Raw genomic sequence first — 15,482 nt, 5'->3', positions numbered from 1 at the left:
AGGAGGTCTTGATGGTTTCTCCCAGACTGGCTGACACTGAGGATGGCTGACTCAGAGATGCTGCCTGGGACAGGGACTGTGGAGAAGGACAAGAGGGGGGAATAGAGGGCCTTCACCCAGTGTTCCAGGAACATGATCATCTCCTGGGCAGGGGGATGGGGAATACAGCACTCAAAGGAGAATAGGTGCAACTACAGCCCCCAGTGAATCTGGGGAACAGAGCCAAGCCAAATGTACCCCAAGGCATCCCAGCATGGGGGCACCTCTGGCAATAGCAGGAGTATGTGGTCATGAGTAGTAAGAGGCAGTGGGATGGGGGGAAAAGCCACACCATGGGTATTGTAGGGACTGGGACAATGATCCCCAGCCCCAAGTTTGCTTCCAGTGTGCTAGGACACAAAAAGGGGGGCATTTGTAGCCATGGTCATGCACAGGAGAGAAAAACCTGCCCCAGCCTCACATTCATCACTCTGCTTTGCAATGAGAAGAACAGTAAAATGCCATTTTTATTTCCTCTGTACATCATTTGAAAATCCGTCATTTTCATTACACCAACATAGCTGCTATCCAAGCCACCACAGAAATAGACAGCCTCGTCCTCGGCTTGGACCCCAGTGATGGTTAACGTGCCCCCAGAGCCGGAGAATCGCGAAGGGATGTCCGAGGGTCTCTTGTCATTGTTGTAGATCACAGTGACAGGGGCACTGCCAGGGATCTTCTGCTGGTACCAGCCATAGTAGCTGTTGCTGCTACCGGAGCAGGTGATTCTGACAGTGTCTCCCACCTTGGCCGATATCCGGATGGTTGAGTCAGCGCTGCCTGGACCAGGGAACCTGGAGAGGGAGAGAAGAGAGGGGAGAAGATGAGGGTGAGTCAGTGTTCCAGGAGCACAAACCCACGCGGCAGCAGGATGGGGTCCCTGTGCCAAATTGCCACAAAGATACCATGAAGTGGAGTGGAGACACACACAGAACACAGGGCCTGAGGGTGCCTCCACCGTGCTGACCAGCACTGCTGCCATCATCGCTACCACAGAAATAGACAGCTTCGTCCTCGGCTTGGACCCCAGTGATGGTTAACGTGCCTGTGGAGCCGGACTGGGATCTGGAGAATCGCGAAGGGATGCCCGAAGGTCTCTTGTCATTGTAGTAGATCACAGTGACAGGGGCACTGCCAGGGACCTTCTGCTGATACCAGCCATAGCTGCCGCTACTCCCGGAGCAGGTGATCCGGACGGTGTCTCCCACCTTGGCTGACATCTCAGGGGGCTGAGTTACTGCTGCTGCCTGGACCAGGGAACCTGGAGAGGGAGAGGAGAGAGGGGAGAAGGACAGGGGTCAGTCAGTGTTCCAGGAGCACAAGATTGGTCAGATAAGGTTATCGGGAATGCAACAGTCAAAGGAGAACAGACATGGAAAATGGCCACAGGCACAAGTCGGGAGCAGAGCTCAGCCCCAGGTATCCCAGCACACAGGCACCAACAGGATGACATGGTCATTACTGTGAGTCTTCGTGGAGTGGGAGACAAAGACATTAGTTTTGTAGGAAGCAGAACAATCATCCCCAGCCCCAAAGGCACCTTCTAATCTTTCGGACATTAAATGGGCCAAACTAAGATCTATGGTAGTGCAGAGGAGACAAAAACTTGCCCCAGTACCACATCCACCACTCTGCTTAATTATGAGAATGACAGAAAAATCGCCATTTTTACTTCCTCTGTACCTTACTTGAAAATCTCCTTGTCACTATAACCAGCACCACTGCTGTCCCTGCCACCACAGAAATAGACAGCCTCATCCTCAGCTTGGACCCCAGTGATGGTTAACGTGTTCGAGGAACCAGACCCGGATCCGGAGAATTGCGAAGGGATGCCTGAGGGTCTCTTGTCATTCTGGTAGATCACAGTGACAGGGCCACTGCCAGGGACCTTCTGCTGGTACCAGCCATAGTTGCTGTAGCTACTCCCAGAGCAGGTGATTTTGATGTACTCTCCCACTGTGGCTGACACTGAGGATGGCTGACTCAGGGATGCTGCCTGGACCAGGGAACCTGGAGAGAGAGAGAGGAGAGGGGAGGAGAGGGGTGAGTCAGTGACCTGGGAGCACAGATCTCTCCAGGCCGTGGGACAATGATTGGACCCCTGTGCTCAAAGTCCCCAGCAGGTCACACTGAGTTTGGCCAGGATATCTGCACCAGAGATGAATAACACTGCAAGGAAGGGGATGAGGTCAGGCAGGTGCCTGCTGCTCAGACATCACAGGATGGGGATGGGTTCAGGCTCCTTGCTGTTGTGGGGTCATAGCAGGATGCTGTCCTTGGTCAGGGGCTTCCCTGAGGGCCAGAGGTGCTTGGGGGCTCCCGCACAGGCTGAAAGTGAGCCCAGTGGGCTGGCACTGAGTACACACGGCCAATGCAGCTTTAGCCTAGCAGCTCCTCTTGAACACAACAGAGCATTCCCTGACCAGCCCTGGTCTGCTGTGGCAGCCTCATGCATGACCCCAGAGCTCCAGCACCCCTGGGAAATATTCCTTCCTAGGCTTTGAAGGCAAAGATTTGGCCCATCCCCCTGGCACTCACTGCTGGGGCCACAAGGCTAAACCCCCTTGGGTGATGCCGAGGGGCTCCTGATGCAGCTGGGCAGGGAGGCAGCCAGCAAGGACCTGGGCACCAACTGAGGAGCACAGGCACAGTGTACAGGGACAGGGCTGCAGGGAGGTCATCCCTTCCCCAAATGACAGAGGATGGGCACAGTCATAAGACTCTTCAGAGACAGCTGAGGTGGGAGGATTTGGTATCACTTCCCCATTGTTCCATGTCACTGTGCAGCATCACTGCTGCTGTCAGCAGCACCACAGAAATAGACAGCCTCGTCCTCGGCTTGGACCCCAGTGATGGTTAACGTGGCCGTGGAGCCGGACTTGGATCCAGAGAATCGCGAAGGGATGTCCGAGGGTCTGTTGTTGCTGTTGTAGATCACAGTGACAGGGGCAGTGCCAGGGACCTTCTGCTGATACCAGCCATAGTTGCTGCTGATACCAGCCATAGTTGTCGCTGCCACCCGAGGTGGTGATCCTGGTGGTGTCTCCCATGTTGGCTGAGACCAACGATGATTCACTACTGCTGCCTGGACTACAGAATGTGGAGAGGGAGAGGGGAGAGGAGGATCAGCCAGCCTCCCAGGAGCACAGACCTTCCTGGACAAGGTTACAGGGAATGCGACAGTCAAGGACAGAATAGACAGGGACAATGTCACAGGCACGTTTAAGGAGAAGAGCCCAGCCCATTGAAGGACAGCTGCACAGAAGAAGTTCTCGCAGCACAGGAGGAGATGGTCATCAGTATCAAGAGGCTGTGGGGGACACAACTACACCAAGATCTTTGTAGGGAACAGGGCAATGGGCCCCATCTGCACAGTAACTTCCTGATCTTTGTAACACCAAAGCGAGGACATTCCGTGCTGTGGCCATGCAGAAGGGACAGGAATATGCCTCATCTGCACGTCCAGCCAGGATGGAGAAGGACCAGAATTTTTCCTCTGATTTTGTAATCTCTCTGATTTCCTGGTACTCACTGTCACCATAGACCATAGCTGCCACTGCTGCCGTCAACACTACCACAGAAATAGACGGCCTCGTCCTCAGCTTGGACCCCAGTGATGGTTAACGTGTTCGTGGAGCCGGACAAGGATCCAGAGAATCGCGAAGGGATGTCCGAGGGTCTCTTGTCATTAGCACAGATCACAGTGACAGGGCCACTGCCAGGGACCTTCTGCTGATACCAGCCAGCATAAGGATAGCTACTGCTAAGCCCAGAGCAGGTGATCCTGACAGTGTCTCCAGTCTCTCCCACCTTGGCTGACATCTCAGGTGGCTGCTGAGTCACTGCTGCCTGGACCAGGGAACCTGGAGAGGGAGAGAAAAGAGGGGAGAAGCTGGGGGTCAGTCAGTGTCCCAGGAGCACAGGCCTGCCTGGGCAGCAGGATAGGGTCCTTGTGCCCAAAGGCCCCATTCTGGCTCAGCAAGTCTGGCCATGGCACCTGAGCTGTGGTGAGCACCGTGAGGAGAGGAGGGGCCCAGGCCACAGTGTGATCCCAGCAGCTCCATGTCCTCACACTGTGGCCCCCAACACCCTCTTATGTGCCTGCCTACCCGACACAGGCCCACCATAAAAATGTGTCCCCCGACATCTCCTGATGGCTTCTGTCCCACTGCTTCCTCTCTTTCTTGCCCATCACTGCAGCAAGATAACTTCAGGCCACCTGCTCCCTTGGGCACTCAGCTGGGAAAAACAGGTCCTTCTGCAAGCCAGGACACCAGAAGCTGATGTGCTTCAGGAGCCACAGGACTACACTCAGTTGGATTGAGGTGTGTGGGCAAAGGCCCCTTAACCTTAGCCAAGTTCCATGTCAAGGGATGGCAGGAACATTTTCTACCCTACCTTGCCATTGCATCCTCTGCTGCCACCTCCACCAAGCCTGTGACCCTGGTGTCATTCATCCTCTGTGCATCCCCTGAGCCAGCTCAGCTCTTCCAACCACTTTCTTCTCATGCAGGGGCTTCTGCGCTGGGCTCTGCACCTGCAGCTGCCCCAGCCAAGCCCATGACCCCTCACCAGTGCTGAGGTACCACAACACCCCTACTACAGGCACTGCCCCAGCACCAGAGACTCTCCCCCTTGTCAGCAGCACCACAGGGAACAGAAGGGCTCTGCATCCTGAAGCCCCTGGAGCATAAGGGCAAGTGCCCAGCCCCACACACGTGTGTAATGGTGTCCTTGTGCATGAAGTAATTTGAACATCAGAACATGGTGCAAACCCTCCTTTGTGGTCAATGTGGTGCATGAGCTCAGCTAAAGTCACGATGCTTTTGATTTGCTGTTGGTCATACTTGACATACTCTGGAATTGTGGCCTGATCAGAATGACTACAACAGCCTTGGTTCTCCCATAGTTGCTCCTACCTCTCTAAAGCTGCAATTTCAACTCTCTCTCTCTAAAGACCATACAACACAGAAAAGCTGGGTAGAGGACTTGTAAAATGCTGACTAAATTTCTGCTCCCCCAGACTAAACAGTGCTCTTCCTGTCTATATGCAGAGCCTCATTTCTCTTGGTTTTGTCCCATTCATCTCCCCAATAGTTTTGACTTTGTGTATGCTTGCCTAAACTGCATAAAATAAAAATTAAATAAAAATATAGATGAAAGTCTGTCTACAGAAGTGCTGAAGATAAAAACCACAAAAACCAAACAATGGTGGAGTATCCTGCTGCAAAGTATCTGTAGAATGCTATTGCAATCACAAATGATATAAAAAAGTAGTACTAGTCATCAGATAAAATCTACTTGCATTGTTTTCGTTGTTCTTTCCCAGAAGTCATCAAGTGAAATAATGGTTCCATCAGCAGATTGTCTTGGAAACCTTGTTTTTCCCAAAGCTTGAGAGCTTTAGCCTTAGCAGTTTATCCAACTGAAAATCTGCCTCCCCTTTGCTGCCATCTTATGGCACCTTGCTGCAGCAGAGTGCTACAGCAGGGTGAGGATGCAGTGTGAAATGCTGCCTTCAGAGGGTGGCAGAGGTTGCTTCTCTTTTCAGTGTTAAACAGATTCTTCACCCCTTTTCAGCACTTCATAATAATTTTCCCTAAGGAAGGCCATCAGCTTGGTCTATCATATCATTCCTGCTGAGACATATTCCAGCACTTCATGTGTTTGCACCGTGGCTGATGAGGTCACGATGCTGATGGCTTGCTCTTGCTTTTTTTTCCAACTTGGTATTAATTCCTTAGCAGGTGATACCACTGCATGAAGCCGTAATTGTAAGAAGTCATACGAACCAATGTGATTTGGACAACTTTGTGGGAATTCCTGGCCCTTTTCTCTCCTAGAAAAACAGGATGTGTTCAGAAGTGCATTGTGACCTTTGTCCATTCAATGGGACAGAAACGGCATCCTCCTTCCTTGGTAGTACTGTTCAAACAGTGTCTGTACATGTTAAATCATTAAAAATCTGTGTTACAAAATATTGCCTCTTCTCATGTCTTTCTTTGAACTACAAAGCAGCTGTGTCAAAATATAAGTTTGAAGAATGTTGTGGAGCAGAGAAGGATTTGAATATGTGTAAAAAAGGCAAGCAAGTGGAGGCAAACAGAAAATTAATTTCATTTTATCATAAGACAAGAGCATGCTTCTATCAATGATTAACAGAAAGATCAGACCCTTTGCAAAAGTGGATCAAGCAGGGGAAGGAATGCGAATGATTGCTTCATGTTGGGAAGATATGATGAGAAATGTCAAAATCTGTGCTTCCTGATAATACTTCTATGTGGTTTAAGTGATGTCCATCCCTCTTGCAAAAAGCCTGGTAATTCTGTGGGTGTCTGACATCTCCTTTTTATTTGTCAGCTGAGAGACTGGGCTGTTTGATGTGTGTTTGGCAGCAGATTTAATGAGAGCACCTGATGGAGAAGTAGCTCTCCTTATCTACACTGAGGTCAGTGCTGGGGATAATTGGATGGGTTCTATACTGCCTGATTTCTGTAGTTTACAAGAATATTAATGCTAGTGAAAAATGGTAGCAGTTGACATGTAATGAGGAACAGATATAGAATTTAGCTGTACCAATTTGGAAACAGCTATCTGTGGCAGAAGGGAAGGTTCTAATTGCCAGCTTTGCTGAATTTTAACTTGAGCCACTGGCCTTGAAAGAACCCACTACTGCTTCACTAGGATGCTACATGGAGAACTAGATAAAAATCCTTCCTGTCAGGGGCTGGAGTGCTGAAATGCAGACCTCTGAGTTGAGCCTACCACTGAACAGTTGATGAGTTGGCCTCATGTTTTCTGCATTCTCAGAATCTCTCTCATTACAGTGGCAATTCTTTATCTCCAGGCTTGTAAAACTTTCTAACAAACTATACTGGGAGTCAATTTCTGAATATAAAGAACTAAAGCACAGCAAATCCTAAACATGAGTCTTTGTTCTGATATTCTTTTAAAAAGCAAATGCTTTTTTTATTTCCCTCATCATTTAGCTGGACAGGTTTGAGCTGTAGGATTTGTTCTGTCTTGTGCTAGTCACTTAACTGCAAACACAGTTGATCCTTTTACCTAGCACCATAATGTGATATTTGTTCTTCAGTTCAATTCTAGTCAAGAAGGGGTGGGGGAGGAGGTGAAAAGGAATTTTCTAACTCAGCAAGTTCCACAAAAGATGGAGTTCAGCAAATTATCAGTGCTTTAATAACAGCCCTCTGCATTTCTTTACAACCTGAGGCAAACAACTAACTATATGCAGAGGGGAGAAATGCCAACTTCAAAACCTGCAGGGAATGATGGGAAAGTACTTAGTTCTTCATTTTTGATCCGTGTCTAATTAAACAGACAGCTCTATCTAATATTTTTGGTCAATTAAGGTCTGACTTGTAGCAACATGCACATTGTCTACACGATGTTTTCCATTTTGAGGCAGTTGTGTGGCCACAGATTTTTCTTAGAAATCATGGTTTTGGTAGATTAGAAGTATGTGTCCTAAGCAGGAATTCTCAGGATGCCTTTAGATTGAAGGATGTTTGTTGCTGTGGGCTGCTCTTTCAGCTATGGTAAAATAACAGAAACCTGCAGAGTAGAGAAAATGAAATTAATTCTGGCTGAAATCTTACCTCATAGAAGCTTCTCTATTAAGTATTTCAATTAAGGAGATTGAAGACCACTATAGTTGCAATTAGAATGGGAAGCAAGTGTTAGGTTTTCCACGGATGAGGTGACAATCTGTTTCTACTGGTAATAGTTGAAATGAAGACTAGCACCTGATTCCTTGCCAATGTGATAGAAGCTTCCAGTAAAACCCAGCTCTCATTTATCCCATATGTGTTCCATCTCTCTGCAGGCACTTACAGAGTAAGGCATACTAATAGGAATCCAGATAAATCAGAATCCTATATCCATTGCCTGCATTTTGTTCGTTCCCGTCCTGCCCAAAATCTGTTTAGATTTTAAACTTCTCAGAGCAAAACGACAACATTTGTAGTTCCTACAGCTTATGACCGTGGCCTCACCTGGAGCCTTTAATGTACCTATTGATGTGAATAGTACCTGTCTTACACAGATATGAAATATCACCATTTGAAGAAGTGGGACAGGGTTGGATATAAGTCACAAGGGTGACATGTTTAAACACTGAAGAAAAAGTAGCATTATTGACATTATCCTATGCATAAAAGGCATCCCTCAGGTATGTCAGATGACACTCGATGGTGTATCCACATCTTCAAACAGAATAATGTAGATTAGCTGCAAACTGCCGTTACAGACCTGCTTGGTAATAAAAGCTGCGCTGTCTGAGGAAATAAACATGTTCATACTTGGATGAACAGGGTCCTAATTTATCTAAATCACCGATGCTTTAAAAATACACATTCAAATAAAAAGTTCCAATCCTCTGTAGTAGCAAATGCATACAAAAGTATGAGTAAGCAAATGTGAAATACCTCTTCTGATGTCTTGTTTTCTGCTTAAGTACAAGCTCACCACTAAGAACATCTTAGCCCATGTAGCAGCCAGGAGCTGCCAGCAGAGGTTACCACAGCCCTTGGAGAAAGGCTGGTCCCTTTCCATGGAACTTGGCTGGCACATGGCCCCTAGAGCTGGATTCCCTTCGGTGAAAGGCAGGCAAACCTATGACTACAGGACATGAATCATTGCACTGCTCCAGGAAAAAACATGGAGTGTGTGTCTGGAATTCCTACTGCTACTTTGGCCTGGCTACCTAAAATAACCTACAAAATAAACTTCTCTGTGAGGACTGCCTGGGTTTTAAACCTCTTGGGTGATCCTGTGTGCTAATGTGAGAAAAGAGACATGCCAGAGGGGTAGCCTCATTAATAACTTAATAATAATAATAACAATAACAATAATAATAATAATAATAATAATAATAATAATAATAATAATAATAATAATAATAATCTCAGCCCAAGTGAGGCTGTATCTGGAGTATTGTGTTCCATTCTGTTCTCCACAGCTCAAGAAAGACAAGGAGCTACTGGAGAGGGTCCAGAGGAGGCCACAAAGATGAAGAGGGGTCTGAAGCAACTTCCTTATGGGGAAACACTGAGGGAACTGGGCCTGTTTAGTCTACAGAAGACTAAGAGGGGATCTCATTAATGCGTGTAATTGTCTCCAAGGGATGTCAGAGGATGGTGCCAGACTCTTTTCAGTGATGCTGTTATAGGAAAAGAAGCAATGGCCATAAAATAAAGCACAACTGGTTCCATCTCAACATGAGGAAAGAGTTCTTTCCATGGAAGGTGGCAAAACACTGGAACAGCTGCCCAGGGAGGCCCTGGAGCCTTCCTCTTTGGAGACACTCCAAACCCACCTGGACACCTTCTTGTGTCACCTGCTCCAGGTGGGCAGGAGGGTTGGACTGGGTGATCTCCTCCCACATTGTTATTCAGTGATTCTGTGAACAGCAATAACAGTACTAATAACTATTATAACATCCCTGACACTCACAGTAGGGGTAGGAATTGGATAGATTTGCCCAACAGCTGCTGTCTGGGCTGCGATGGTAGCTCTCCTCACACCTGATAGGTCACTGCAGTGCACTCTGAGGGTACTAGGGGACCTTCCCGCCTTTTTCCCCTCATGTACCCCTGATCTAATTTCCTGCCTTTTTCCCCCTCATGCACTCCCAGCCCTGTTTCACCATCTTTTTTCCCATCACGCACCCCCAGTCAAACTAGTTTTCTGCCTTTTTCCCCTCACGCACCCCTGGGTCCATTTCCCGCCTTTTTCCCCTCGGGCACCCCTGGGTCCGTTTCCCGCCTTTTTCCCCTCACGCACCCACAGCCCCCATGATCCCTCTGGCATGGGGCTGCTGTGACAAATTCATCGTGGGATGGAGCTGTCAGACAGGATGGAGTGTGTCACCCTCACAGAGGTGTCCTGTGGCTCACGGAATTCCATGACCATGCCCGGACTGTGGCCAGGGACTGAAGCAGCCCATGGCCCACCAGGGAGTGCTGAGGTGAGGCTGAGGGAGGTGGCGGCCATGCCATGTTGAAGTCCTGCCTTGTCCCTGTCCCAGCTGTAGCTTTGCTTACACTTCCCCTCACTGCCTGCAGCCCAACAAGCTTGCTGCAGGTTTATGTTTGGTTTAAAGACCATATTTTAATGTGTATTTAAGTGTTAACCTCTGTGTGGGGCTCAGAACCGGCCCTGCCCTATGGGACTGGCTTAGCCCCTTAGCCTGACTTTACTTTCCTCAGCCCCTCATTGATGTAAATATGCTTTTAAACCTCCTGCCACCCCTAAACCTGCTTTCATTTTTATCCACTCAGCTCATTGAATGCTTTTGTTTCTCTTTTTCTTTTCTCCTTTCCTCAAGCCCCTCTGTTTGTTCTCCCTTCTCCTGCTTTGCCTTAGCTCTGTCTCAGCTGTAGTTACTGAAGGCTGAAACAGAATAGTGGGAATTCGCCGTCCTAGAGATAAAGTTGTTTTTTAAAGAAAAGTACTCCTTGTTTTTGATAACAGAGGGCATATCTCCTTTTCCCCCCCTCCTCAATTTCTCTTCACCTCCATGTGGATCTGGTGCTACCTGTGGCTTTCCATTGTCTCAGTCCACCTTTGCTTTGTATATTTTTGCATAACTTCATGCTGTCATGGTTGCAATCTGTGTAAAAGGCACACCCATCCAAAATTTCAGGAGAGCAAACTTGTTTCTTCACACCTGTGCCATCCACTGGGCTGTGAAACAGAGTATGAATTTTCCCATTTATGTTACATTTGTCCCTAAAACCAGATCTTGGACCTGGATCCCATTGAGCAAAGCATCTCAAATATATGGATTTTGCTTTGATAAACATGCATTTACTTTTTCAGCCATAGGAGTTGTAAACTTGCTTGAAAGTCACTGAAAACCCCAATGTTGCTAAAGAAAGCATTTGTCCTCATTCCAATATCCCATCCTGCCGCCAGCAGCAGATGAGGTTTGCTTGCAGGAGATAAATTATTTATGGAAAGGTGTACATGCTATCTGATCTGAATTTTTACTGTGATAAGTTTATATTTAGAACCTTCTATAATATCAAAATAGCACCAGCATCAGTTAAGCTTTTTTTTTTTTTCTTTAGTAGGCACTTGAAATTTTGTTATTATCTCTAAATGAGCCCAGGTAAGCTGTGCTCATGAACCTTCATCTCGATGCATGGACACCCAGTCCTATGCTGAAAAGTAATGATTTTATATATATATAAACAGTGTTCTCCTGCTTTGCTTGATGATGTCTGGGAAGACTAGATCTCAGTGCTCAACAGGCTTTTATCCTGTCCTGCCATTTTTAAAATTCAGGCTGGGTTCTCCCTGTATCTTGTATGTTCCTGTTTTTAAAAGCTTGGCAGTTGGAAGCGAAATGATTTACAGGTGATACATGAACTCAAACAGCACTGTCAGATATTCAGAGTTCTAACACTAAGTATTCAGCAATTGTGTGCCAGGTCCACTCCTAAAATCATGCTAAATTTAAAAATAACTGAGAATATGCTTGTTTATCATCTGGAGATGGACCAAAGAAGCCTCAAAGTTCTGAGTTCCTCTTTACAATTGCAGAGGTTGAATTCTTATTTCTTGTGTAAAAACTACATAACTATCTTACTCCAGCAGCTCAAAAAAACAAGCCACAAATGTTTTCAGACCCATGAAAACATTGTGGGAGTTGGCGACTGACAGCGACTGCAAGATGAGTGAAATAAAAATCAAATTTCAACCTGTGTTGTCTCAGTTGTTTCTGATTATGAAATGGAAATGCATTCAGGTTTGAGGGTGTTTTTGGTACACAAGCAATATTCAGCTACAGGGGATGTATTAAGAAGCTGTAATTTTTTAAAGTCAGTATTTCAGATCCCGGGTCCTGCAACTTAAAAATGGTGCAGCTGGGGTGGGTGCAATTCCTTTGGAATTTATTAAGTGTTGTAAGCTGGGTAAAGACTGAGAGCTTTGGACCTCTCAGGATTCTCCTTGGCTTCCTGCCAGCTGGCTTGCAGGTAAGTTCCATGTAAAGAGCTGATATATTCTGTCCTCAAACCCAGAGTTTGCTGCTCAAATGCTGTGAGGGACCGGGCTATTAAAACAAATTAAGCTATCTATTTGTGAACATTTTGTGATGTTAACACTGTATGCACTTGTCACAGTGCTGCCACATCAAGGTTAGAGTGAGAAGGTGACTAGCTGGCAGTCACTTAATCAAAGGGAGCTGTTGATGTCTCAGGTAGCCCAGGCAGGGTGAGGCTTGCATGCTCCATTGCTTTTAACAGCCAGATAATGAATATGCTTTCCAGAATCCGTGTTTCTCATAGGGGAAGCAGCAGCTGCCTGTGATCTGTGTCGCTGTCAAAGGAAAGTGAGATGTAGTTAATTCAGGGCTACACAACAAAGACATATTGATCAGGGTTCTTTTGGCTCTGGTTGTATTTCTGCAAAAACAATGACTAGGACAATGAAGCAAGCCAGGATGGCAAACCCAGATATGCCTTGTCTTACCCCAAAAAGCATGAGTTCTTACCATCAAGATCTGCTGCTGGGCATCAGCAGGTTCAGAGCAATTCCACTCCAGAGGGTCAGTAAGACACTGAAATCAAGTGAAAAGGGCACATCTTGTTCACGTCATTATAAATGCACTTCATTTGTAGCTCTAAGTTAAATTCATAGATTCAGTACAAACAGCTTGCCGTGTATAAGTTCCACATGATTTAAAGAAAAAATAAACAACCTTGTGTTTATGGTATCTGGATAAAGTAATACAGAGCTGCTTCCAGAGGTAGTGAATGTTGCAAGTATTATATAGAGTGAATGTATACATTATGTTTCCTCTGTTCCTGCTCTACTAGTAGGACTTGGGCGTGGATGATTATGTGCTGTATATTTATTGGAGTATTACAGTGTATTTTTTATTGCAAAGCTAAAAATCCTTGTGTACTGGTTTTGTAATATAAATATGTAATTACTACTTTTATTTTTGCAGAGTTACCCAACTCATTGCCTGTCTTCCCACCTTTTTTTTCCTGTTACTTTCCCTTAATAGCTGCATCTGCTTTTCTTTTGTTCATGTGTTGTGCAGAAGAAAAATGGGCACTAACAGGTTTGCTAATTGCTATAAAAATCTTCCCAGCCTTGTTCAGTTCAGATCATTCTATTAGCTAAAGTAATGGAGTGCAGTGGCACGATGGTGCTCTCACTTTTCATTGTCTGAGGTCTTTCTGGTGCAATATATAACTGGGATTGTATTCTGGGGCTGTCACAATAGCTTTTGATTTCCCATACCTGCTGTTTTGTTTTATCTCAATGTTCCTTTTTTCACTACTGCTTAATTCTCCTTATCCTTCCTAAATGACTTTTAAGGGCACAGGACTTTTTGCCCCCTGCTTCCTCAGTTGTTTTTTTTTTTTGAATCAGTAAGGCTGAGGATTGTTGTGCTCAGTCCCTTGCAGATGGACCTGTGACCAGTGTCAGGGCATTCATATCACTGCAGCAGCTCCTGGCAGTTTTCAGCTGTACTATTTTACCTAAAGGCATGGTCTTTACCCTCACTGCATCATTTTGCTCCTGACACCTATTTTTCCTTGCCTATCAGCATTGTCAATGTCATATTCCTTAGCAGTATTTACAGCGGCAGACTTTTGTCTCATCACTCTGATTATATTAGCTCCAGTGATTGTACTTTCACCTCATTACTGAAATAAAGTTAACATTAATGAGAGTCATGCAGCTAAACCTCTGCTCACCTCTCCGGAAATTTATTCTAATGATGAAAAGAAGATGCATGTGGATCTATTTGAAAGCAAGCCATCTTTTTTCCCCACCCCCACCTAGATACCTACCAAATTCAGTGTTAAATAAAGTCTTTTGTTAATAAAAGCTGATGATGCAAAAGAAACCAAATACATTATACAACATTAACAAGAAAAAGTGTGATTGGTTGAACACTGATTTATGTACTGGTCTGCTGCGGAGTTCCTTTATGACCCAAATTTCTTTGTTCCTGCTGCTTCAGGAAAGGGTTTTCTCATATCTGACTCTCACTGTAAATTAGCCATGAAGTACTTGGAGGTTTTAAGGGAAAGTTGTGTGCTAGGAAAGTTCAGGATATTATCAAGGGTAACAGTAATCACACTTCTAAACAACATGGAGCATTGAGAGGTAGAAATTTTCTATAGAAACACAGCAGGGCTTTGAGCCTAAGGAAGAAATATAATTTAGATAAGCAAAGTTCATTAGGTAAATGTACATGCTACAAGTGCCAAGCAAGGCAGTTCAAGAGGTCTTTTACTGATCAGAATTTGGATTTACATTAAGAGCAGTCCTTTTCCCACTGGTCACTGCTAGGGAAGCCATATGAATAGAGAGAGTTTGTTTGTGTTTTCCTTTGTTTACTTGTTAGTTAAGGTTAGAGAATAAGAATTCACTTTTTATTAAATCTTAGAAGCACCTGCTGTGACATGGCTTTAGTTCTGTCTGAGGCCACTGCCTGCTCCAGCAACACAGGTTACCTAGAAGGATATAGACTGAAAGGAATACAGCTTTGAAGTCCATCTAATTGTTTGATGTTTTCCTTAAATTTTACCTCTTCATATATGAAACTAGGCTGGGCCTGGTGTGGTGGAACAGGGCCAGTATTATTCTTGCTAAATATTTGCATATCTTTAGGGTAAGATAAAAGAAGGATGTTCACTCTACAATATTGTGAACAAACTTTTGTGTTCAAAAAGACAAAGTTATGCTTTACTAGAAAATACCACTGGCCAGTACAGTAAGTGTAATATTTTAAGTACTAAGTGTTCTAAAATGCTTCCTTCGGCTTTCAAGGAAAAAAGTAATTCAAGAATTACCAAAGCATGATTGACTCAGAAAAGGGAGTGAAATATGACTGTACTGATAATCACATTTTGACCTATTTTAGATTCTGGGCTGTAGAAATATTTCCTCTCTTGTGAAGGCTTGTGATTTTGACCATGAAGTTTACAAGGAAGAATATCTAGACTTGTCACCAGAAGAAAAGCTTTCTAAGAGGAAGACTGTTTAAGTTAGCCTTTTCAAATGTCAAAATCCTAAACAAAATAGATTAAGTTGGATAAAGGTAACCCTCTACAAAGGTTGATGAAATAACATTATCGCCCTTTGGCAGAGAGAGCAATTGTAACACAGTGTTTAGGAGACATCGGTCTTGCCAGACGGTGCAGCAGGAGTGGGCTGGGGCACCGCATCTGAAACTGCTCCCTGGATCACCGCCCTGCTCTGCCTTCTGGACATTTCTGCCTTCTCTTTCTGAGTTTACTGCTGTTGTGCCTGAAGCACAACAGCACTGACTCATGTCTGGAGCCACAAACTGAGTGTGTCAGGTTGAAATGTGCCTTATGAAATGATGGTATGTACTATGTTTAGTTTGAGAGGATTTTGCAAGACTATCCTAAAGCAGCTTTTCTTACAGATGT

The 15,482-nt window shown here is 45.4% G+C and overlaps 1 protein-coding gene across 1 annotated transcript; it reads right to left on the bottom strand.

The window, feature by feature from the left end:
• Positions 1-1,723: 1,723 nt before the first annotated feature.
• Positions 1,724-4,496, bottom strand: LOC115909623 (immunoglobulin superfamily DCC subclass member 3-like). Its single transcript, XM_030959106.1, is given in 8 exon segments — positions 1,724-2,049; positions 2,673-2,734; positions 2,823-3,052; positions 3,054-3,129; positions 3,578-3,902; positions 4,037-4,048; positions 4,051-4,112; positions 4,438-4,496. Coding segments are annotated over 8 exon segments (1,152 nt in total).
• Positions 4,497-15,482: the final 10,986 nt, after the last annotated feature.

Source organism: Camarhynchus parvulus, chromosome 15 (genome assembly GCF_901933205.1).
Source record: "Camarhynchus parvulus chromosome 15, STF_HiC, whole genome shotgun sequence".
NCBI lineage: Eukaryota > Metazoa > Chordata > Aves > Passeriformes > Thraupidae > Camarhynchus > Camarhynchus parvulus.
The sequence above is the reverse complement of the archived record's forward strand: the minus strand, read 5'-3'. Positions and strand labels throughout refer to the sequence as shown.